Source organism: Aspergillus pseudonomiae (assembly GCF_009193645.1).
Source record: "Aspergillus pseudonomiae strain CBS 119388 unplaced genomic scaffold BDV37scaffold_35, whole genome shotgun sequence".
Classification (NCBI taxonomy): Eukaryota; Fungi; Ascomycota; class Eurotiomycetes; order Eurotiales; family Aspergillaceae; genus Aspergillus; species Aspergillus pseudonomiae.
In genome coordinates this window covers 188,541-209,812 of record NW_022476027.1, presented here as the reverse complement: position 1 = coordinate 209,812, position 21,272 = coordinate 188,541, and the positions used below count along the sequence as shown (strand labels likewise).

At 51.0% G+C, this 21,272-nt stretch overlaps 9 protein-coding genes across 9 annotated transcripts; 2 read left to right on the top strand and 7 right to left on the bottom strand.

Annotated features, from left to right (window-relative positions):
- Nucleotides 1-11: 11 nt before the first annotated feature.
- BDV37DRAFT_249064 (t-SNARE syntaxin) lies at nucleotides 12-1,988 on the bottom strand. The gene is made up of 4 exons (XM_032082033.1): nucleotides 1,284-1,988; nucleotides 1,050-1,231; nucleotides 433-993; nucleotides 12-379 (listed from the first exon to the last, which is right to left on the bottom strand). The coding sequence occupies exons 1-4, from the start codon at nucleotides 1,534-1,536 to the stop codon at nucleotides 344-346; spliced, it is 1,032 nt and encodes a 343-aa protein (XP_031941208.1). The 5' UTR covers nucleotides 1,537-1,988; the 3' UTR covers nucleotides 12-343.
- Nucleotides 1,945-7,868, top strand: BDV37DRAFT_249060 (uncharacterized protein). The gene is made up of 5 exons (XM_032082032.1): nucleotides 1,945-2,293; nucleotides 2,365-4,702; nucleotides 4,973-5,963; nucleotides 6,026-6,423; nucleotides 6,511-7,868. The coding sequence occupies exons 1-5, from the start codon at nucleotides 2,259-2,261 to the stop codon at nucleotides 7,636-7,638; spliced, it is 4,890 nt and encodes a 1,629-aa protein (XP_031941207.1). The 5' UTR covers nucleotides 1,945-2,258; the 3' UTR covers nucleotides 7,639-7,868.
- Nucleotides 7,869-10,209, bottom strand: BDV37DRAFT_249055 (ABC1 kinase family protein). The gene is made up of 2 exons (XM_032082031.1): nucleotides 9,281-10,209; nucleotides 7,869-9,226 (listed from the first exon to the last, which is right to left on the bottom strand). The coding sequence occupies exons 1-2, from the start codon at nucleotides 10,078-10,080 to the stop codon at nucleotides 8,014-8,016; spliced, it is 2,013 nt and encodes a 670-aa protein (XP_031941206.1). The 5' UTR covers nucleotides 10,081-10,209; the 3' UTR covers nucleotides 7,869-8,013.
- Nucleotides 10,210-10,225: 16 nt separating this feature from the next.
- Nucleotides 10,226-11,623, bottom strand: BDV37DRAFT_249053 (uncharacterized protein). The gene has a single exon (XM_032082030.1). It carries the CDS (start codon nucleotides 10,976-10,978, stop codon nucleotides 10,373-10,375), a length of 606 nt encoding a protein of 201 aa, XP_031941205.1. The 5' UTR covers nucleotides 10,979-11,623; the 3' UTR covers nucleotides 10,226-10,372.
- A 566-nt stretch (nucleotides 11,624-12,189) lies between these two features.
- Nucleotides 12,190-12,460, bottom strand: BDV37DRAFT_126035 (uncharacterized protein). The gene has a single exon (XM_032078652.1). It carries the CDS (start codon nucleotides 12,388-12,390, stop codon nucleotides 12,238-12,240), a length of 153 nt encoding a protein of 50 aa, XP_031941204.1. The 5' UTR covers nucleotides 12,391-12,460; the 3' UTR covers nucleotides 12,190-12,237.
- Nucleotides 12,461-12,479: 19 nt separating this feature from the next.
- BDV37DRAFT_126032 (RNA-binding protein) lies at nucleotides 12,480-14,176 on the top strand. The gene is made up of 3 exons (XM_032078651.1): nucleotides 12,480-13,251; nucleotides 13,310-13,538; nucleotides 13,599-14,176. Exons 1-3 carry the CDS (start codon nucleotides 12,684-12,686, stop codon nucleotides 13,786-13,788), a joined length of 987 nt encoding a protein of 328 aa, XP_031941203.1. The 5' UTR covers nucleotides 12,480-12,683; the 3' UTR covers nucleotides 13,789-14,176.
- Nucleotides 14,177-14,324: 148 nt separating this feature from the next.
- Nucleotides 14,325-15,447, bottom strand: racA (putative Rho GTPase Rac). The gene is made up of 6 exons (XM_032078650.1): nucleotides 15,318-15,447; nucleotides 15,211-15,243; nucleotides 15,078-15,136; nucleotides 14,835-15,015; nucleotides 14,520-14,752; nucleotides 14,325-14,459 (listed from the first exon to the last, which is right to left on the bottom strand). The coding sequence occupies exons 1-6, from the start codon at nucleotides 15,348-15,350 to the stop codon at nucleotides 14,399-14,401; spliced, it is 600 nt and encodes a 199-aa protein (XP_031941202.1). The 5' UTR covers nucleotides 15,351-15,447; the 3' UTR covers nucleotides 14,325-14,398.
- Nucleotides 15,448-17,230: 1,783 nt separating this feature from the next.
- Nucleotides 17,231-18,019, bottom strand: BDV37DRAFT_249034 (putative quinol monooxygenase). The gene is made up of 4 exons (XM_032082029.1): nucleotides 17,968-18,019; nucleotides 17,681-17,895; nucleotides 17,447-17,559; nucleotides 17,231-17,392 (listed from the first exon to the last, which is right to left on the bottom strand). Exons 2-4 carry the CDS (start codon nucleotides 17,741-17,743, stop codon nucleotides 17,236-17,238), a joined length of 333 nt encoding a protein of 110 aa, XP_031941201.1. The 5' UTR covers nucleotides 17,744-17,895; nucleotides 17,968-18,019; the 3' UTR covers nucleotides 17,231-17,235.
- Nucleotides 17,903-21,080, bottom strand: BDV37DRAFT_249033 (transcription factor domain-containing protein). The gene is made up of 7 exons (XM_032082028.1): nucleotides 20,340-21,080; nucleotides 20,082-20,188; nucleotides 19,712-20,017; nucleotides 19,220-19,657; nucleotides 18,900-19,165; nucleotides 18,336-18,842; nucleotides 17,903-18,285 (listed from the first exon to the last, which is right to left on the bottom strand). The coding sequence occupies exons 1-7, from the start codon at nucleotides 20,577-20,579 to the stop codon at nucleotides 18,077-18,079; spliced, it is 2,073 nt and encodes a 690-aa protein (XP_031941200.1). The 5' UTR covers nucleotides 20,580-21,080; the 3' UTR covers nucleotides 17,903-18,076.
- Between the last annotated feature and the right edge of the window lie 192 nt (nucleotides 21,081-21,272).

The window sequence follows — 21,272 nt, the reverse complement described above, 5'->3', positions numbered from 1 at the left end:
AGTAGAAGCTATTGTATGTGTGGATGATCTGGGACTGGATATTCTAGGTCTTCTATATGGGAGGAAAAATGACAATCTGGGGTAAGAAAGTATGTAATTGGTCCATATCAACGCGTATACATCAGAGGCCGGCATGGATCTATGAATAAATTCAACAATATTTACCTGCGGCAACCAAGGCGAAATGAGAAAAGAAATAAAGTGAACATGAAATCTAGCCACGCCTAGAAAAGAAAGACGGCTGGTGACGTTCAAAAGGGACATGCATAACTCGTTCATGCACAGCAAGAAGGAAAGTATCCGTATTAATACAATACATTAGTAAGAAAAGAAAGGGGCATTTCTATCCTGATATCAATACCCAGAGAAGGAAGAAAATCTACTACAAGTTAGTACCAGAGAAGACTGGAAGAGGACGGGAGAGCCACGCACCATTAGGACTCCGAACATCTTAGCAATCAGCCATCGGTTCCCAGATACTCGAGTCCAGTATTTCATTAGTTCGCGCTGTGCGCCTTGGACGTTATCCACAACGTCCTCAGTGTTGGCATCTATCCGTTGGATCATCTCAGACTGCTCGCTGACCATCTGCGCCAGTTGGCCGAAGATGCCGCCCAATTCATTGATTGTACGTTCGATCGCGTCGATTGCTTCACCACGTGCTTGGATATAAGAGTTACTCGTTTGCGCCTCTTCCATCACCAGCAATTGCTGGTCGGAATGCATAGACGGCCGTCCGAGGGGCGACGGATTCGAGGGCTCCAGAGTCAACAGGTCGGCAGAGCCACCCGGTTGAGGAGTCCTCCTGCCGGAGGTGTACAGCGGAGAGTCCGACCGTTGCGTGTCTAAGGCCGCCTGCGATTTCGAGGATACCGATGAAACAAAGTTCTCTGTCCTGGAGCGCGACGCTTGGATGTTCTTCGTTCGAACCTCGAGAACTTCTTTAAAGTTTGCTCCGACGTCCGCCAGTTTGCCTTGCAGCATAACCACGACCTAGTATTCTTAGCATCGCCCACCCACGCTGGATTCTGTCTGTGCCGTGTACATACATTATCATTATGCTCTCCTTCCTGGTCCGCTTTCGACCGGTTCGATTTCGGATGTTGAGAGAGCGTGAGCGCTTGCAAGGAGGCGATCTGCTGGTTTAAGGAAGCGAGGTCTTGCTTAATGACATATGTCAATTCTGAGATCTCGACCGGCTTGTCATCAAAAAGCGTCTTTCGTTTGGCCACTGGCAGACTTAGTTAGACATCCTGCTTGTCCACCTTGTAGCTCCTACTCACGTTCAGCCAGCCTCTGCAACTTGGCTGTCGTCGCAGTGATACCCCGTCCAATCTCAACAGCCCTCCTGGCAAACTCGGATCTCCTGCCGGGTTGCGCGCTTCCGTTCGCGGACCCATTGGCTTGTCTCTTTTGTGAATCCGATAGAAGCGCCTGCCGCTGGGATCCAACCTTGGTCGTGGCGACCCGTTTCTGGGCTTGTCCCAAGATGGCGTGGAACTCGCCGGTGCGATCCTGAATCGATGGGCCGGTCATTTCGCTAGAAGCGTAAAGTGAGGTGGAGGGCGGGTGATAGTTCGAGGGGGAAGGTAAGCGAGCCCCCGGGATCTAAGGGAATGGTGTATGCGAGTAGACGGAGTGAACCTAATCGATAAGGAGGCAAACTGTAGACGTGTCCGTTCGTCGAAGCCACAAGGCAACAGTGAAGGAGGGAAAATGAGCGGAAAGGAGGTGATACAAGCGGTGTAGGAGCGTTATGGGAGTGTCATATCATTGCACTTGCAGAGATCGTTAGTCTCCGACAGAACGGGGTTCGGTGAGATGTCGCAGAGAGAATGGCCGAAGACGTACGTCTTAATTCCGGGGAATTCGTCGCCCATCCGAAAATAGGCAAGGCGCGGGCGGCTAGGGCCACGTGATGGACCCGCCACATCGGTGCCTTACCAGCCACAGTCGTCGCTATCTATTCGCTTTAGGCAGGCGAATACTTAAGATACCCTCAGGGGCACACCCGCAGCAGCCCACTAATTTTGGTAACGAACGCACACGATACGACGATACACACACGTCATCGCTTGTACCACTCAGCTTGTTACTTACTTGCTTCTTCCTCTCCATTCTCGCAGCTTGACCATTCCACTCGGGCCAAATATTATATCGCACGCCATATCAGATCTTGGCAGCTTCATATAACGAGTGAACGCGGCATTTGCCTTGATGCGGTCCATCTCGTTCAGGCGACCTGACCCTCATATATAATGGCTCGCCCATTTCAGAACCCTTACGAGCCGGTGTAAGTACATGCAGGCGGATGCATCCTCGGCGCCTTAGAATTTTGCTGATCAGGCTTTCCTGCATCTTTAGGGATTCTCCCGGCGCCGATAACCCTTTGTCGCCCCAACCACGTGGCGGCACACCCATATCATTTAAAACGAACGTGAATCGCGCGAAGACAAAGCGCTGGGTTGAAGCGAAGAAGATCTCTTACGATGGCAATGACTGGGGTGACGATGAGTACGATGATTACGACGAGGATCTGACGCCTCCTCTACCGCAACAGCAACAACAACCTTTGAATCAAAGCACTGGGGACCTCCCAAGTGTATCGTCAAGAAACATACCTAAGCCCTGGGCTCTTGGAATGGATCGCTCTCGGTCAATGGACCAGGTGATGACGCTAGGGGCCGGTCCTGCGGCGGATAGCCGTAGTCGGTCAACCGATCGCAACGCAGAAGAACAGAATTACAACCTCCCATCACGCCCAGGCGACATCTATAGCCGGTTACGCGAGCAGACAGCGAGGCCAGGCAACCCTCCAAGCCTGAGTCGGGCCTCCACGGAACCAGCACCTATAACCAGCCCGGCAGGACAGGAAGCACAAGGCAAGCAACCCGAGAACGAGAGTGTTCCTTCCAGACCTCAGAACGATGTTCCTATTATTGGGCTCCCAGATGTCAGACGTCTCTCAGGATTCGGCGCAGATCTCACGGGTGCTCCTTCGTCTGACGCTCAAAAGGACCAATCCGCAGAACCACAGCAGCAAGATCCTCAATTACACCATCACCCCTCCGTCGGATTCCGGTCGGTGGTTAATCAAGCTTTCGATGTTCCAGAGACACCCAGCACTACCATCGATAGCATTGCACGGTCGGATAGCAATAGCACGTCGGTAATAAGCCCGATCATTCCTCCTCGTGGCCCAAACGAGCAGACGCCAACGATTGAGGAAGAGCCGGAAAGTTCATCTCCACCGAGAGGCTTTAAGCCTGGTCATCGCCGTGATCTGAGTGTTCCCAGTCCAGATAATAGTCCTTTGAGAAGGCCAATAATCACCAATAACGATACCATCGCTCCCGAATCATTAGCAGAAATGTCATCGGACCCTCCATCTGACTCACCTCAGGACCAGTCCACGCCAACATATCAACAATCCACCATGCAACCAACTACCACAACCGCGGAAGATCGACCTGCACCGCTCAAAATCAGTGGTAACATGTCTCCCCCTGAAAACTCCATTCCCGCCATTGTTCCCTCCCTGAGTACGGAAAATTCCCCGCAAGACACCGAGAGTGACCGATTAAGGAAGGAGATCATTCGTTCATTGAGTCGGGAGAACACTCCATCTGACGAACCGGACCCACAAGACCGGTCCAGGCCACAAACAAGTCGGCAGGATAGTCTCATTCCGAGCGAATACGAACGATACTGGAACGAAACAACTAGTGCCAGTCCCCAGGAGTTCAAACCCGTCCTTGGATACAACTCCGCACAGAACGAGTCCCAGGATTTATACTCCAGTAGCCCACTGCAGGCGTCTACTCTAGCACTAAATGCGGCTCCGCAAGACACAACCCCTAAGTTGAAGAGGCGATTTTCTTGGGAGTCTGCCTCCTCCGAGGAACAGGCTGCGCCCGCGACAGAGGTCCAATCCCCTCCTGTAGGGCCAATCCCCGGGCAATTCCCTGTAATTGATGAGAATAGTGTTCAGCCATCGCCGGAGCCCGACACTGTGGCTCCGCCAGTTGAGACACATGATGAGGCTGGCCGTGATCATGTGCCTGAGAAGCCTAAGTTGACGATCATCCCCCCGTCTGCCACCGATGATAATAGCATCGTTTCGGGTCGACATCTTCCAGAAGTTGTCAATGCCCAAACCGTTGGAGATGCCTACTCCCCAGCCGTTGCAAACCAGGATGCCGTAGCGTCTACGTCTGCACCCACGCAGTCGCCATCTATCGAAGCAAGCTTGCTTGGCTTCCGTGAGATCCTCGAGTTGAAGACCTCCGACGAACGGGTGCAAGCGTTCAACAAAACCCGAGACCAGTTTGTGACAATCGATACCGGTCTAAATAATTGGCTCCGGGTTACGATCCATGCTCACCCTGAATACGCAGATGTTGTGCAGCAAAGCTTGAAACAGACAACGGATGAGTCCAAGTACCCCGTACCCCGGGCCAAATTCCCTAAACTGTCGTCTCTTGGGAACCTCGTGTCGTCTCACCAGGAAGGGTCGTCCGGCTCGGGCCATGTTAGACGTCCTTCGACTCATCTTGGTTCCATGATGAATAAACAGCATGTGGAACAACGAGGGAAGGATTTCCTCCACACCGCTGGTGTCTTCGGCGGTAAAGCTGGCGAGGCCGCCAAGGGTCTATTTGCCAAGGGCAGGAGTAAATTTAAAGGTGGAGGGTCAGACAAGGTAGAGCCTTAATTTTCTTATTATGGGTGGTATATCATGTTCAGCGGTGCAGGGAGCGTGTGGGAACCTATGGATTATCCATCGCTGCGCCAGCATGTCTCTGATCGTTGCCGTTTTGTTTATGTTTCTATTGATACCATGTCTGTAATTGAACATATCTCCGCACTCAGAATGTGACATGATTGATGTCTGTACATCGGGTTGATACTTTTTTTTTCGGTCTTAATACCCTCGTCTGGTTAAACTCATCTAATGTTATGGTGATTGTAGGGGTTTGAATCGAGTCGTGGTTATCGCAGGAAATTCTCCTTCTCAGAACTTGTTCTAGACCTAGCCGAAGAGGACCACGACAAGCGACGGACGGTCCACTTTGGAAGTCTCCCCGGGATGAATGGCGCTCGAGACAGCCAAGTGAATCGGTTGAGCTTGGACATCAAGCGCAAACAAGTCCCGTCGGTCTCGGCGCGTAGACCGGTTGAGGGCGCGGCAGCAGACACGGGATATCACACGGATCCTGAGCCATCCGCCATCCATAGCCACCGCTCCGGTCTTACTCAGGATCTGGACAAGGAAGTGATTGCTGCACTCGGCTTCAGTGATGCGGATTCACGATCAGGTCAATCAGGTCCTGCATTGTCCTATCGAAGTACCGCTGGAGCGATGGCGGAATTGGAGGCGTCTGACTCTGGCGTCCTGGCGCAGACAGGGTCCCAGGAGCATTGGGAGTTGCCTGGAGAGAGTGCATCCTCGGCGCATCGATTAGCGCCCGTGCAACCTGACAGGGATTGTCCTCCCCGAAAGCCTTTGTCGAGGAGGAGCGAATCTCCCCCGATGACCCCGATTCAGGTGGCAATCAATGACGCGCCTCTGTTGATCCCCGAGTACAAAAGCGACCAGCGGGACATTGGCGACAAAATCCTGTCGTGGACGGAGCAGGCCAACAGCATTGACGATCCCATGGGCCAGCAAAATAACGTTCAGCCACCACCTGCGCGCGACGAGCCGTCTCCCGAATGCGAGCCGACGACTACTCGGGCACCGTCGTCGATGGGGAAACGGTTCTACTCCTCAGTCATGGAAAGCAAAACTAGGGACGTCCCACGTAGCAACGACGAGATTAATAAGGCAACACTGCTAGATCCGAGTCACCATCGGCGGGGCTCCAGCGTCCAAGTGCGACTCCAACCAGTGCCCTCCGTCTCATCCTTGGGCACCCTCGAGGCTGATCGAGACCCACCACGGCCATTGCGCCAAGTACTCGGTGAGTAACCACGCTGCCCAACAAATTCCCACGGAATTAACGTTAAACTTCGACTGCGCCAGGCCCGGCGAACTCGTCGCGAGTGTCGTTCTTGTCGGATGGGGGCGAGGGTCAGCACCAAAGTCTTGGCGGCATACTTAGACCCGATCATCGAGGGCGCAGGCCGAAGAGCCCCTGGCCAGGCGATGAGGCTGAACATGCCTCGCGCCGACTTAGCGGTGTCTTTCGACCTCTTCTGTCAGGCAGTAGCAGACCCCGCGAGACTTCCCAATCGACCGACCATGCTCGCTCCAACCCGCCCGTCCAGCCTGCCTCAAAGCAAGCGCCACCGCAGACCGCGTTATCAACAATGGAGAAGCTGAAGGTTGTCGGCAACAAAATTCGTCGCCCTTCTCGGGGCTCTGAATCCCACAGTGACAAGACGGGTCAGCCACACCGGAAGGCGTTGGACAAAATCAGTGTATGTGTCCCACACGCACACACAAAGATCCCTCCCCAAGCTGCTTGTCAAAGCTCACAACGCAGTGATATTAATCATTCCAATTAGGGCTTCTTCAACCGTCGAGGGGAACATGCCCGGCCCAAATCCAGAGCGGCCGAAACCCACGTTCCACCCGTGGTGCACATCCAGCGTCAGGCCCATTCAATGGACCGGCTTTATCCCGTCTCATCACAGCGCACGTCCACCTCGGATCACTCTCACCTGCCCTCTACCGAGTTTGATCGCCCCCGATCAAATATCGAGAACCACTCCTTCCAGGGCCAACGTCCACCCGCAGAAGGATACTTCGCTCCGGAATCTTTCTCACGGCTCAATGATCCCCCCGAACCCGGCACTCCCTTGACGCAGCAGATCACCGTCGAAGACGTGGCCAGCAATACCATCACGAGTAATCGCATTCCGTCGCCGACCGATTATTTCCGGCATCGACACAGCGGCAGTGGCAGTGGTAGTGGGAATGGTCGACTCACACCCCAATCACCGCTCTTCCGACCACCCACAACGCCGCAAACCCCCCAATATCAACCACCCCCGGTCGCATCCCCCATCGCCTCCCCCGTCGGTCCCGCCCCACAATCCCCACCGTCCCGCGGCCGTTCCGAAGAAAGATCCTACGCCCAAGACCTAAACATCCGCTCCCGCAGCCCGAAAACCTTCGCCCCGCGCCCGGACGAAAGACACATCCCCAGCACCGACACCTCCGACCCCGCCTACCACCTGGGCATCTTCCGCCGAAACCCTCGCACCAGCCGCATCGGCGACCAAGAACGACCCTGGAAACTGACCATCCCCGGCGAATCCGACGAGGACAAACCCTCGGACAACGCCCTCGCCTGGCGCCAGCAGACCACCAAGGGCGTCCTCCAATGCGGCAGCGACCGACTACCCACCTACGAAGAGGACACCACAGACCCACCCCAGGAAAATCTCCGCGACGAAAAGCCCCCTCTCAGCGACATCCCCGCTACTACTACAACTCGTCCCGCCATGCCCCTCTCCCAATCCACGGGGAACAGCCACCCCACGCGCGGCGAAGGCCGTGTCCTCAACAACGACGCCCCGGTCGAGTTGCCCGTCCAGACCGATGACGATTCCAGCGAAGAGATCATGATGTCGAGCACGGCGTATCCGGGCCAGGAGTGGAAACCAGTTGGGTTCTCCGGGTGGGAGTAGCAGAGAGAATCGCTTTAGTTTCGCTAGTTTGTTCGTTGGCGTGGTAGATACCCTTTTGATCTTTCTTTCTTTTTTCTTACATATAATCTTTTCCGGGGTTAATATTTTAGTTCTGAGATACTGTACTCATATTTGACTTTTGCTGTCTGGAGCATAGCGAGCTTGAGCTTTTGGACATATTTGATGAAATGCTACCTATGAGGAATGAGATATATGTTTTAACCTAAACGGAATATGATATGTCAGATTGATATTGATGTATACGGAGCTGATGCATGCAGGATTCATTCATCATATATTTACGGTTTTGATAAGACTTGGAGTGAGGAATCTATAGGTAGGAGTATAATACATCGAGTGAAGGTAAAAGCGATCCTATCCCTCAAACACATTCTGCTGCAGATCCACCCCCATATCCTTAGCCATGCTCTGCATCTGCGCCTCCAGCGAATCCTCCATTCCGCCACCGAGTCTCAGGAACTGCCGGATCTTTGTGAAATAGAAGTAGATGTCGCTGGTGAAGAGCACGAGCCGGAAGAGGAGGTGGCGGCCGTAGTTCTGGATTTTCTCGTTGAGGGGCAGATCGGGCGACTCGACGAGGGCGCGGGACGCCCAGGTGCCTGTGATCTTGATGCGGTTGACGGGGGAGCCGAGGAATTGGTTGTTGGCTTGGACGATGCGCAGGTTGCGGCCGATGAAGATGAGCTCCTTGGGCCATTTGCTTTCGTCGCCCAGGATCTGGCGGATGCCCTTGCGCGCGGCTTGCTGCGCTTCGTAGTGGCGCTGGGCGCGGTCCTTCTTGGACAGCCCTTCGAAGTGTTGCTGCGTGGAGAGGTCGCCGCCTTGGTAGGGGCGCATCAGGGTGACGGAGGCGAAGATATCGGGGTTCGTGACGCCCCATTGTTTGACGATGTCGCGGATGGCGGCGTTGTCGAAGGTGAGGAGCGCTTTCCAGAAGCGGGCGTATTGGTGGCGGAAGTCTGTATCCATATGAATGTAGAGGCCGTGGTCGATCAGGACGAGCTCGGGTTGACCCGAGGGCTGGCGACGGACGAAGATGTTACCCGGGTGCGGGTCACAGTGGAGGATGCCCCAGAGGAACATCTGGGCTGAGAACAGGTCGATCATTGTGGTCATCACCTCTTTCAGGGAGAGGCCGAGTCCGCCGCGGCCGTTCCATCCGCGCCAGTGATCCCGCTCCGGTTTGATCTGGGTTGCGTTCGGGTTGTGGGAGACCTGGGTGGGTGTGCTGTTGGACTGTGGGGAGTCTATTGGGGTCCCGTGGCATCCTGGGCTACCCTGCCGCCAACCGCCGCGCCAGGAGCGTGTGATAGCATCCTTATCCCAGAGGCGAACACCCTCGATCCATTCCGCAGTCATGACCCGCTTGGAGCTCAGTTCACGATAGACCTTGGGAATGTAGACACGATTGCGGAGGCGCGACTCCCCTGCAACGAGTCTGGCCATGTGCTCCGAGTTATCAGCTTCATTCTCGAAGTCCGTCTCCAGAAATAGGCGCTCGCTGACATAGGGGACCAAAGAGTAAAACGGGATATCGAACACGCGGCTGTAGACCCAGGTCACGACCCTATCGTTGGTTAGTAGGTAGCCAAAGCCAGCTCAGAAGGGAGGGCAAGTTTACTTAAACGCCCATAGATCCCATTGAATCTGCTGCGCAATTTCCCGCTTCTGGACCTTCACCGCAACCTCCCTTCCATCGGCCAAGCGAGCCCAATGAACCTGCGCTACACTGGCGCTGGCTCTGGCCCTGCGCTCCATGACACCTTTAGTGGGATCACCTGTGAACGACACGCCAAAGACTTCCTCCGGGGACTTGCCGAAATCCTCACGGATGACCTTCTCCACGTCCTTCCAATCGTTCTGCGGGGCATCGTCGAACATACGCGAGAACATTTTCTGGAACTCGGGCGGCAGGATGGCCGACTGCATCGCGACTGCTTGACCGATCTTGAGGTAGAGGCCGCCATTCTGCCGCAGCAAATCTGACAGTCTCTCGGCGTTGCGCGTGTGTAGATGATTGATGGACTTGGCGAGGAGAGGATTTGGGCGGAAATTGATCTTATAGTCCAGCGCCACAATTAGACCTAGGGTGAAGGTCCGGGCTGTTCTCGTCAGGGAGGATGCGTAGAACTGGGTATCGATCGCATAGACCACGCCGGTGGCTAGCGACAGATAGACAAGGCGTCGGAGCCATTTGCGGGACCGATCGTAGGTCTTCGCGGGGGCGGGTTTCCCGAGCTCGCTCGGGGACGGCGGGACGAAAGGCTGGTAGGTACCGGGGTGTACAAATCGAGCGAACTGAGGGGAATTGAAGTGTGGAAGCAAAAGAGGACGTGGGTGCGATCGGAGTATAGAGTAGGTGGTCGTGTGTGCAGTTGGTGTGGACCGCAATGCGCGGGCGACCGACGTCATTGACGCCATTCGGAGGTGTCGAGGAGATATTAATCAGGCCAGGCTTCTCATGATGCATTCATGTAAAGATCAACAAAGAATAAAGAAGTTTAAAAGGCTACTGGATAAGAAAAAGTAAGGAATGGTGAGGGAACAGAGGAAAGGTACAGTTAAAGGGAAAGGTGCTGACAAGTCCAGACCCTAAAAGATGATTATATGTCCGTGGAATCTCCGATCCTTAATCCCGTGATATCAAGCATGTACATACTGTGTGTAGTGTAGTCACTCTATACATCGTCTTATCTATACATTTATTCGTAGACTATAATTCCTCATGTACTACTCCCTGGTCGAGCTCCGGCACTCCATCTCCCAAGGTCTGGCACACGCTGGCATATTCCCTCATATTGTTGGGGATAGTCTCCTCCCACAGCGTGTCGGTCTTCAGATACTCGTACTGCTCCCGACAAACCTCCTCGCTGATCATAGGCAACAATGTCGGCAAATTGATTATCGCCGCCCGGACGAAATTCGTCTTGAAACAATTTCCGAAGCCCGCCAGCGTCTCCGAGTCCGAACAAAGATCGCCGCCATGCAGCATCGAACCACAACGACGCTTGATAATGTCCGCCGCGTCGTCTCCCAGCTTAATCATCGCCGCTTCATGTCGCGGCGCATCTAAGCGTTTCGTGATGCTGCGCACGGCGGGGACGAACGAGTTGTTTCTCGTCCAGAGGTCCCAATGCGGAACCGTCGGTCGACAACCTTGGTCGCAGATGTGCTCTTGGAATTTAGCAAAGAGATCGCCCGGACGAGCGGCCAGCGCCGTGACGACTTTCAAGCATGAGGTGTTGATCCCAGCTGAAGCGCAATCGATGTTGAGGAAGAGGAGAAAAGAAAGAACGAAGCGGCCTACGAAGAGGCGCATGGCGATTCTATTGAAGAAGTCACAATGTGCTCGCAAGTTGTAGAAGTGAATTTTCAGGAGGGCGATCGAGCGTGGCTAAAAATTGGGAGGAACGAAATGGTTCTCGACCCAATTTATGGGGATGATCGACGCTTTCCCCGCATCCATCCATCAATCCATCAATTTATGTCTCTCGGCATCAGAAAATGCAAAGCGACATATTTCACATGGAAAATTCATGGCCGACTCACGGGTTCATGTCTCTGAAACTAGTACCGGATTTCATTTTAGGGATTAAAACGTCTTCCTTTGGTACACCACCTATTTCACCATACTAGGGCTATGTATATATATACTTGTCTCCAAAACACCAACTTTCACCCCGCATCGATGAACTTCTTGAATTTCCTCAACTCTTCATCAGGCAGTTGTCAAATTTTAACCTCAACAAGTCTTCTCTTCCCCCGTGTATAGGTTCAAGACACGGACGCTGCTGTCGCTGACCCCTCCTGCTAGCAGCTTGCCGTCTGTGCTCCGGTCTAGCGAGCGAGCACAGTGTTTAAACCCCTCGGAATGGGAAATATCCTCGGCGTCTCCATATTATAGACATACAACGGTCCGAGGACTACCTTGGGTTATTAGAGGACTACGCTAATGCGGCTGCGGACTAGTTCAAGATCCCATTGGAGTTGGCAGCAGACATGGACTCGGAGGCGGTTCTGACATAAACCTGGATTCTAACTACCTAGACATCTATTTAGTAAGAATATATATGTATCACATCGCTTGAATACAGCTCGAAGAGGCCGGTTTATAGATCGGATAAGTCGGAAATAGACGCACAGTAGTACGCACCCCCGTCATGACTATTGTTTCACCTCTAGACTAGGGCTATATAGATAAACCATTGGTATGTGCAAGTGATATATGGTGAAACAGACGAAACTGTAAATTCATCATGGATTTTTAATACCAGTATAAAGGAACGATGAATACCGCACACCCTGATCTTCTACTTCGATATTAAGTATTTTACCGTATATTTTGGCTTATTTCCATGCTTATTATTGATTCAGCTTCTACATGGGCTCACTCAGGATTTGGGTATCCCCAAGAGAGAATTGAAAGAGACCTTTAGGGCCTGGATATCTTAGGATTCTGAAGAGGATCAGCTGTTGTCCTGTTGAAATTGAATGCACTATTCTGGTGGCGGCGCCTTCCTCGACGGTGAAGGGCATCCTAAGACAAATAGTATATACAACACAGGTGCATCTGCACAACTAGAGACGAGGTGTATATCTTAGCTGCTTTGCTGATACTATGCCTGATATAGCATAAGGACAAATATACAAAAAAGAAAAGAAAAAAAAAAAGGTATAGTTGGATTCTTGATCAAGGCACAGTATTGTTAGTCCTCTTGAGGCTATCTTCATATCTTTCTATACTTCTGCTTTTTGAGTGCCTAAGGCATAGATCAGGAACATGTGAAACAAACAACTTACCTCACACCGCCCAACAATCTCCGCCCGGCAAAAAAAGCAAATTTCCAAATTTGCCCAACTTTTGATACGGTTTTTTCCCCCTCATCGTTATTATCTTTACATTCTTTGGGGAGTTTCCTTTCTTCTCTGGTCTTTCTGTTGTTGGTATATTCAGGACTATAAAATTATATCTTACTTTTCAGCCTTCTACTTTCATTCCAGTTCACGGGACCATTATAAACAACATGGGTGACAAGAAGCGCAAGATCGTCGAAAACAACCCCGAGGAGGCCATTGAGCCCGAGGGAAAGAAGGCAAAGCGCGAGGAGAAGAAAGAGAAGAAGCGCAAGTCGAAGGACACCGTGGAAGATGTGAAGGTGGAGGATACCGGCGCGAAGGAGCAGATCAAATCGGAGAAAAAAGAGAAGAAAGAGAAGAAGGACAAGAAGGACAAGAAAGAGAAAAAGGAAAAGAAGGAGAAAAAAGAAAAGAAGGAAAAGAAAGGAAAGAAGGAGGAGAGCGAGGGGGATGCGCCGGAGGTAAACGGTGCCGAGGAAGAGAAGCAGGAAACCGCCGATGCAATGGATGTGGATGAGAAGCCAACCGAGGGGAGCGAGGACAAGGTAGATAAGAAGGCCCAGGAGAAGAAAGAACGGAAAGAGAAGGCGAAGCAGGAAAAGAAGGCCAGAAAGGAAAAGAAGAAGGCCGAGGCCCAGGAGCAACAGCCGGAGTCCAACGGGCAGCAATCTCACGCTGAACCTGCTGAGAATGACGCCCCGAAGCAGAAAGGTTCCCGGTTCATTTGCTTTGTCGGTGCGTTCGGCCAGTCCCTCCCCATGAGTATCCCATCATTCCTAATGTGCTTGGCTAGGAAATCTGCCCTACTCTGCCAACCATGAGTCCTTGTCCGCCCACTTCGAAAAGATTGCCCCAGTCTCCGTACGTGTTGCTACTCAGATAGACAAACCGACCAAGTGCCGTGGGTTCGGCTTCATTGAGTTCGATAATTACGATCGCATGAAGACCTGCCTCAAGCTGTATCACCACTCGATGTTCGATGATAAGAAGTACCCGCCCCGGAGGATCAATGTTGAATTGACGTGAGCATCCGTTCTGGACTAATTCCGGTCTACTGTACATCTTACTGACCCTCTTCCCAGTGCTGGTGGCGGTGGTAACAACGAGAACCGCAAAGCCAAGATCGAAGCGAAGAACAAGAAGCTTTTCGAAGAAAGGCAGCGCAACGCCAAGTCCATCCAACAGGAGAAGGACAGGAAAACCAAGGTTGAAGAAACTGGCGTTGACGAATATGCGGGTGTGCACCCCAGCCGACTGAGTCGCATGGCATAGTTTCCTCCTTCCCCCGTGACTCCCGTCCTCGATTCCATATAGGCTCATGTTTGATCTGTCAAAAGTGTTTGTTTTTGTGTTCTGTTTATAGAGATATCCTTTCCGTTCTCTTTCTTCCAGCGGATGCTAGGTGAAATGCGTAAGACAGGAATGAAAAAGCAAAACGACTTCGAATGCATAATCGTCCATTTCCAAATGACTACCGCTCGCTAAGATGCATGCATCGCAATCACACCCGCAGCATGCATGGTTGTCACTACGTCCCTTTATGAGACCCAACCACCCGAGACAAGAACCGAAAGAAAAACAAACAGGAAAGAAACAGCAAATAACAACCCCATCAAGCGACATTCATTGCATGATATTGTATGGCGTGTTACATCTTTATACTGTATTAAAGCAGAGGTAAAAGAGATGACGGGTCAGAGCATCTGGGCTCCCAAAACAACATCAAAATCGTAGCTTCGAGCCAAGGATGGAAAAATGCAGCCAGTGAATAAGGAACAAGAGAATTGAAAGATATTGTCATCATAGGGGATAGATTCCCCAACAACCCAGACGCCGTACTAGTTCTTTATATTATAGTCGGAGGAAAATTATAAGAATCGATCTACAGAATCAAACATTTGGTCTTCTTCGGCTTCGTGGCGGGTCGTGGATTGAGAACAGCACTAGATCCAGGCAAGTTAACCTCAGAACCCCGAGTCTTGCGTTGGCGTGGGCCGACCTACCGAATAGCTTCGTCGAAGACGCTCTTCAGATTACGCTGTGTCAGAGCCGAACATTCGAGATATTTGTGTGCACGGATTTCCTTAGCAACGGCGAGGGCTTGTTCGTAGGAAACCGGTTCCATCTTTCGTTGACGAAGGGCGTCTGTCATTGCTGGGTCGTCTCTCAGATCGAGCTTCGTTCCAACCAGAATAATGGGGACATTGGGCGCGTGGTGTTCAATCTCCGGGAACCACTGCACAAAGGTTAGTTAGGCTGGACGCAATCGACCCCGGGGGGCGAGTGTTCCACGAGGGTCGCTTGGAAGGAGTAAGCACCTTAGCTTTGACGTTGTCGAACGACGGAGGGCTGACGATGGAGAAACAGATAAGAAAGACATCGGTTTGCGGATAGGACAACGGGCGAAGTCGGTCATAATCTTCCTGTCCAGCAGTATCCCAGAGTCCTAGGCTGATCGGTCGGCCATCTACCATCACACTAGCGGTGTAGTTGTCAAATCTGGGGTCCAGGTCAACCACGGGTTCGGTTCAGACAGATATAGGGAAGAGAGGGCCACGGACACGGTCGGTATATACTCCCCAGGGAAAGCGTTGGTTGTGTAGGCGATCAGGAGACATGTCTGGTTGGGTCCAGGATTAGCCGATGGAGTTGACGAATGGACTAGAAATCACCATAGAAAGAGCTTTGACTTACTTTTCCAACAGCACCGTCACCAGTGACTACACACTATACATGGTCGTCTATTAGTCGCGGTGTGATCGATCGACAGATAAGCTACGGGGGAGCTGGCGAGTGCTGACCTTCAAAGATTGGGTAGCGGGACCGGTCGCCATTCTTTCAGAAGCTGCAATATATGGAGGCAAAAGGGGCAATTGCAGCGATAAGAGATGCGCAGCGGGCGAACAGTCAACTGGACGACAGTCAGGGCGTTATAAGTAGGCGGGTTGTTGGCGGTGGAAAAGCAACGTGGACCGTGGACGGGTATCTGCAAATCGGACAAAGCGCAGAGGGGAGAATAGATCGATATTCAACACGGCGAATCGCAAGACGCTATGGAATCGATGAATAGGTTAAAGAGAATCAAATACGATGGGAAGACAAATAGAGAAATATGAAGAAGAGAGACGGTGAAGAAAGGGAAGTTGAACCAGAACGACCGCCAAATGCAGTAGACAGCGAATGGGAGTGCGGAGAGTTCAAGGAGAATAAGAGGGAGAGGGAGAAACTGGGAAGGGAAGAAGACCGAGAGGGGGCAATTGAAAGACGAGAGAGGAGGGGGAACAAGTTCGGGGCCAACGTAAAGGGAGAGAGAGAGAGCTTTCGATAGCTCACCTGAATTTTAAGGTATTCAAGAAAAGAGGGAAAAAAAATCAAAAATCAAAAATGGAAAGTGGAAAATACAAAAAATAGAAATAAATAATAATAATCCAGAATTAATTAATTAATTAATCTATCAACTCCATCAATTCAATCCTATCCAGCCAACTATATTGCTTTCTCCGATATTATGACGCGAATATCAGATTTTCCTTCCTCGGCTGGTTTGCCTGAGCCCCAAATCACCCCTAAATCGAAATCATCCTTCAATCGATAGCAGGGAAAATCAACACTGAATGGCTGGTGATTAAGCGCCAATGATATGGGAAAGTCCGAGGCGACTACACGGTTGTTGCTTAAGGTCGAGTCGGCTGGGGATTTTGGAAGCACTAAACCAACTTTTAGTTTGTTAGCCTGGTTAGGTCCCTACAGTATGATACTAGGTACTTGGACGCGGTCTCTTCCTGTATGCTGACTGGCAATCGTTCTCTACCTCTCCATCTGCGTTCTCCTCGAATCGCGCCTCATTCTGGTTGTCTTTCTGTGGCCCTTACTATAATTATAGCCAATTCCTGCACTTCCTCGCCGACATCCAAGGTACAGTTGTTGAGGAAGTTTGGTTCAGGGGCGGTACCAAAAGTCGTTCATGACAGACTTACATAACACTTACCATAGTAACTAACTAACAAACTAGTTCCCTCTTGTCTCTTATCGTAGAAAACAAAATAGATTCATACTGTATGTATGTATGTACTTATGCACTAGTATGTACATCCATACGTCCCAGCATTAAAGCATTACCGTACCGTATCCTAATTCCTTTAGCCTCCGTCACTATCAAAACAGAAAACAAGTGAAGATACATAATTTATAACCCTACCGGGCCGCATTCAAGGGCTCTAATTCTAATCCCATAAACAAAAGAAAAAAGAAAAATAGAGAACAGAAAAGAAAAAGAAGCCAACCGGATGGTAGCCACCATTGGCAGTGGCTGCATTGACCGCCACCAAAAAAACGAAACCTCCTCCCCAATCGGTATTTTTAGATCCCATCCATTGTTTGCGACTGGTTGGAGTCTCCGCATTTATGCCTCTATCCTGGTGTGATATCATGCAAGCCAAGTATGCATGGCCCTACAGGTGGCGCTCAATCGGATTACGATTTGGATGATCCCTCGGGTCTATCGCATCCGTAAAAGAATACGTAGTAGCGACTATATCATCATTCCATTATAGTACTGTCTATCGACTGGCGAGTCAACCATCACTATACTGCTACTAACCAAAAGACAAAAGAAATATAACCCTGTTGGAGAATAAAGACAGAAATACAGAATAGGGAACATAAATAGAAAAAGACAAAAAAAAAAAAAAGAAAGAAAGAAAGAAACATTAAGAAGGATTATGACTGAACACGAGTAACGCCAACCGAGGAAGGAAGAATCCCATGTCCAACCTTCACATCGTACGGCCGCTCCATCAGCCCAGCCGCTTTGCTGCCGAATTCCTGGAAATATGGACTGAGCAGATGCATGTGGAGTGCATCCTGGTTTCTGTACCTGTTCGTCCATGAGCCATCGGGCCTCAGACTGGCCACCGAGGTTCAAACATACCTTTCCACGACCATTATCTCATTTCCATCTTTTATAGAAAAGGCATAGTAAACTAACGTATCGGGTTCGGTGGCATGTACTTGGCGGGTGAGTTCCGAGATATGACTTGAGAGCTAGTGACGTTATTCCTTGTCAGCGGTCAAATTCTCTCAAGAGAAAGTCGGATGCATCCTGAAAAGCAATACATAGTATATGTTACGCCGTAGTGGCGAAGGGGAAGGGGACTTCACTTACTTCGTCATGCTTGCCGGGCTTAGGGTACATGATGGCCACCACATTCACCTCTTCAGAAGCCATTTTGCGATGGTCAGTTACTGGGATTGCCAATCTGATCGATAATATGTACGAAAGATGATCCAGGCCATGCAGGAAGCAAAAGGGATGTCATGGTTGACCGACAGGATATGCGGGGGATTCGATTCATCCCTGCGCGATGACTAACAAACTTGGTATGTGTTGTGTATGAATGCGGTTGGATCCCCAACTGCGATCGCATTGAATATCTAGCTAAAAAAGTATATACAATGAAACTGGTATCCACAATGAACTTTTCTTTTTGGTTCTCCCTCTTACGTTGAAATGTGATCGGGATCAAAGGAACCTGCCGCCCAGATGGTGGTACAAGTGCGTCTACATAACGGGAGGAGCAACAAACGAGTCCGGAATTCCGTCAAACACCCAGTTGAGAGAATCAAACACCTCGGAAAATCCGACATCGCTAATAAATGCTCCATTTTGGTCGAAGTTGGGCGCGTACATCAGCCCGGGGTCCTCCAGCGAATCGTCCTGTCGAGAAACAGGGCCAGCCGTCGCCGACAGGTTCGGGTTGGCTAGAGAAGCTGCACCAATAAGCTACAGGTACGAAGAAGAAGGAAAAAAGAAGACATACCTTGAGCATCTTCGACGCTCTTGACCGGCCGGAATCGTTGCCGCCAACGCCAAACGGTATCATAGACATGGCTCATACTCATTCGGCAGCGCACCTTCAGCAGTAAAGCCTCCTCTCCGCTGGGATCGGAGCCCCCCGCATTCCACATCTGAGCTAAAATATCGGCCAGGCGCACCGGACGGTCGTGATCCATGACGCTAATCCGCCGGATGGCTGAAATGGCACCATTGAACAGAAGCTTCCCGTGGTCGAAGTCAATGTGGCGACTAAAGTCACTTTTTAACAACTTCATCAGGGCAAACGCAGCGGATACGATCATTTGAAGAATATAATTAGTCGCATGGCCAATCAGCTCCCCAGGAGATGTTTCGAGATCTAATACTCGTCCAAGGAATGACGTGGTGGCAATGAAAAGTTTCGTTAAATCGTCACTTCGTGGGTTAGAACCTAAAAATACAAAGTACCGCAAATGCAGCTCAGCTGCTCGTAGATGGATCATGTTGATGTCTAACGGAGACCATATTAGACCTCGTTCGAGAACGAAGGGGCGCAGACGAGACTTACTAGAGATATCTCGGCCAAGATCGACCTCCATGTCTCTCAGCTCATTTTCCAACAGCTGCACAATCAACAACTTCTCAGAGCTAATAAACTCCGCGGGTTCAGGTTTACTGCTGTACAATGACTTCGTCACTCGATCACAGAACTTCTCGATTCGCAATCGAGTTTGAAGGTCATGGGAAGGGTGATAATCCGCGTCTTGGAGAGACGCTGGCTCGAGCGCCCAGTCGTAGATAGTGCCAGGCGGTTGCCCGTAGCCAGTAGCAACACTAGTGCAGTGAGAGTTAGCGCTACATGTATCCGTGTAGAACAGGATGACTTACTTCTGAGCTACAATATTACATATCGCCCATGTTTGTATTCGATCTTTTACAGCCTCCCCTTGGACTTCCATCCGGAAGGTTGTGAACTCCTCCGGTTGCACCGGCCGATGCAATCCCAGTTGCATGGCAATCTGCATCATCAGTCCGCTAAGCATAAAGGTCGCGTCGGTTATTTGACTTGTCGTGGGGAGCGGCCACGTGCAGAGAAGACAAAGAGCTTTCACCACACGATAGTCCTGCGGAATTCCGGTAATCGTTGACCACAGGAGTCGATTAAAGGGGCCAGAGAGTGCAGTGAGAAGTCCAGGCTCTGATGGAGCCCTTCGACTTGCGACGCAGAGAATCGTCCATGCCTGCAGGGGGCAACGACGAAGATACTCTTCGGGAGGCTTTTGGGGATTCAAAAGCGGTAGGAAGGGATGATAGTATTTAAAGTACCTGACCTGTTGTTAGGGTTGACAGGGGCCTGAATCCAAGGAGGGAACTGATTACTGTTCAAATAACCGTGCGACTCTTGGCCGGGACAGTGAAACATCTTCCAATCTCCACATATTGTCCTCCTGGGACATAATGGAGGCACCCCTCTGGATGGATAACGGGGTCGCCAAGGGCTGTGCTTCCAGCGGAGCAGATAGCGTTCGTGTTCTGTTCGAAACGGCCGAATCAGGGCCACAGAACACCTCTTCTGAACATGGGGATAGCTCGTCGCTGACTGTTGCTTCCACGCCATGAGGTTCAGCAGAAGTAGCCAGTCGTCGACGTAGCTCTGCGATCTCCTTTTCCATCTCTGCATTACGCCTGTTTGAAGCACAGTCAGCCATGCAGGATTCGCTTGACTTTGGGCCCGATGGTTAAGTTTTACCTTCTTTTCGAGATGCGCTTGAAGCTAGGTTCGACCTTGCATTCTATTTGAAGTCGCCGACAGCGTGAGCACGCTGCGGCGGGCGTCTGTACAATATCACACCGCAACTACGGTGTGCGAATCCCCATGTTTAGCCAGTGGTTCGTGATGGAGATAGAGTACGCAACGACGGTGGAGGCCAGAATTAGGAGGCGCGATACGCTTATTCTATCTTGAGGCAGATGGGCTAGAGGAGTGAAGTGGTGGATGCAGGCTTACCTTTTGCTGCTTACACTCATTACAAGCCTTTCTACTACCACCCCGGCGCTTCCCCGTGATTGGGGGAATCTTCTCCATTTCGCAAGGTTCCGAACTCCTGGCTGATAGATCGAAACTTGTGACGGGCCGGGGCATTCTGGGGTTGTTCCGAAGGTCGCTGGGAGTGCCCGAAGGCGTTAAGAGACTCGCATGTGTAGGCAGTCCATGCGGTGCCATGACACCCCGGAACTCCAGGTCCATCAGTATAAATCAGACGTCGCCCGCCGGTATGGAACAGCGGGGCCCATTGACACATGCGAAACGAAGAGGGAAACGGTCAAGGAACCAGGTTACGTTCCGGAAATCGGAAGAAAAGTTCAGGTGTTGAAGTGTCGCGAAACTCGGAGGTTGCTGACAGGCTGACTCATCACTGGCCTGAGGCATTTCTCCAGAGTAACCTTAGTACAACAGTACTAAGGTCTGCGTGCACCTGATTTAACCTGCGGTCTCCAGTTCCTCTCTTCATACTGATCACTGGGCATATTATGATACTATACAGTGTATTTAGTATGGTACCCATTACGTATCACCACCATTCATCCATGCTATGATACAAAGAATCATGCCAAAACGGACATCAGAACTATACACCACTTTAGCAGTCAGCTCTCAAGATCGTCAACCTTCTACAGATATGAACATGGATCTATGCTGGAGATTGAATTTACTCCGAGTCAAGAATTAAATAAATGCATCACTGGGAGTACAAAGTACCGTGTACTCAGACGGTTGTCTAGTATCCACCCAAAGTCACGGGAATGGACAGAACACTGAAGCCTAATGACGTCGCCGTCACTGCCACACCAGCTAAAAACTGCGCCACTAAGCCGAGAAGCGTAAGGTGTTCTGGGAGGAATTTTGGTACCTGAACCGCCATTTACCTAAATTAGGTAC

Excerpts from the sequence above, each read along its gene's own strand:
- BDV37DRAFT_126032 (XM_032078651.1), top strand. The coding sequence starts at position 12,684 with ATGGGTGACAAGAAGCGCAAGATCGTCGAAAACAACCCCGAGGAGGCC. Across the intron at positions 13,252-13,309 it reads CCGGTTCATTTGCTTTGTCG|GAAATCTGCCCTACTCTGCC; the intron begins GTGCGTTCGGCC and ends GTGCTTGGCTAG. Across the intron at positions 13,539-13,598 it reads AGGATCAATGTTGAATTGAC|TGCTGGTGGCGGTGGTAACA; the intron begins GTGAGCATCCGT and ends CCCTCTTCCCAG.
- racA (XM_032078650.1), bottom strand. The coding sequence starts at position 15,350 with ATGGCGACCGGTCCCGCTACCCAATCTTTGAAG. Across the intron at positions 15,137-15,210 it reads GTGACGGTGCTGTTGGAAAA|ACATGTCTCCTGATCGCCTA; the intron begins GTAAGTCAAAGC and ends GGACCCAACCAG. Across the intron at positions 14,460-14,519 it reads GTCTTCGACGAAGCTATTCG|TGCTGTTCTCAATCCACGAC; the intron begins GTAGGTCGGCCC and ends GCCTGGATCTAG.
- BDV37DRAFT_249033 (XM_032082028.1), bottom strand. The coding sequence starts at position 20,579 with ATGGACCTGGAGTTCCGGGGTGTCATGGCACCGCATGGACTGCCTACA. Across the intron at positions 20,189-20,339 it reads ATGAGTGTAAGCAGCAAAAG|TTGCGGTGTGATATTGTACA; the intron begins GTAAGCCTGCAT and ends CGCACACCGTAG. Across the intron at positions 18,286-18,335 it reads GAGCGTCGAAGATGCTCAAG|CTTCTCTAGCCAACCCGAAC; the intron begins GTATGTCTTCTT and ends TTATTGGTGCAG.
- BDV37DRAFT_249064 (XM_032082033.1), bottom strand. The coding sequence starts at position 1,536 with ATGACCGGCCCATCGATTCAGGATCGCACCGGCGAGTTCCACGCCATC. Across the intron at positions 1,232-1,283 it reads GTTGCAGAGGCTGGCTGAAC|TGGCCAAACGAAAGACGCTT; the intron begins GTGAGTAGGAGC and ends TAAGTCTGCCAG. Across the intron at positions 380-432 it reads AGATGTTCGGAGTCCTAATG|ATTTTCTTCCTTCTCTGGGT; the intron begins GTGCGTGGCTCT and ends AACTTGTAGTAG.
- BDV37DRAFT_249060 (XM_032082032.1), top strand. The coding sequence starts at position 2,259 with ATGGCTCGCCCATTTCAGAACCCTTACGAGCCGGT. Across the intron at positions 2,294-2,364 it reads CAGAACCCTTACGAGCCGGT|GGATTCTCCCGGCGCCGATA; the intron begins GTAAGTACATGC and ends CTGCATCTTTAG. Across the intron at positions 4,703-4,972 it reads AAGGTGGAGGGTCAGACAAG|GGGTTTGAATCGAGTCGTGG; the intron begins GTAGAGCCTTAA and ends TGGTGATTGTAG.
- BDV37DRAFT_249055 (XM_032082031.1), bottom strand. The coding sequence starts at position 10,080 with ATGGCGTCAATGACGTCGGTCGCCCGCGCATTGCGGTCCACACCAACT. Across the intron at positions 9,227-9,280 it reads TGGGATCTATGGGCGTTTAA|GGTCGTGACCTGGGTCTACA; the intron begins GTAAACTTGCCC and ends AACCAACGATAG.
- BDV37DRAFT_249034 (XM_032082029.1), bottom strand. The coding sequence starts at position 17,743 with ATGGCTTCTGAAGAGGTGAATGTGGTGGCCATCATGTACCCTAAGCCC. Across the intron at positions 17,560-17,680 it reads AGCCCGGCAAGCATGACGAA|CTCTCAAGTCATATCTCGGA; the intron begins GTAAGTGAAGTC and ends TAACGTCACTAG. Across the intron at positions 17,393-17,446 it reads GAGATAATGGTCGTGGAAAG|GTACAGAAACCAGGATGCAC; the intron begins GTATGTTTGAAC and ends ATGGACGAACAG.
- BDV37DRAFT_249053 (XM_032082030.1), bottom strand. The coding sequence starts at position 10,978 with ATGCGCCTCTTCGTAGGCCGCTTCGTTCTTTCTTTTCTCCTCTTCCTC.
- BDV37DRAFT_126035 (XM_032078652.1), bottom strand. The coding sequence starts at position 12,390 with ATGAAGATAGCCTCAAGAGGACTAACAATACTGTGCCTTGATCAAGAA.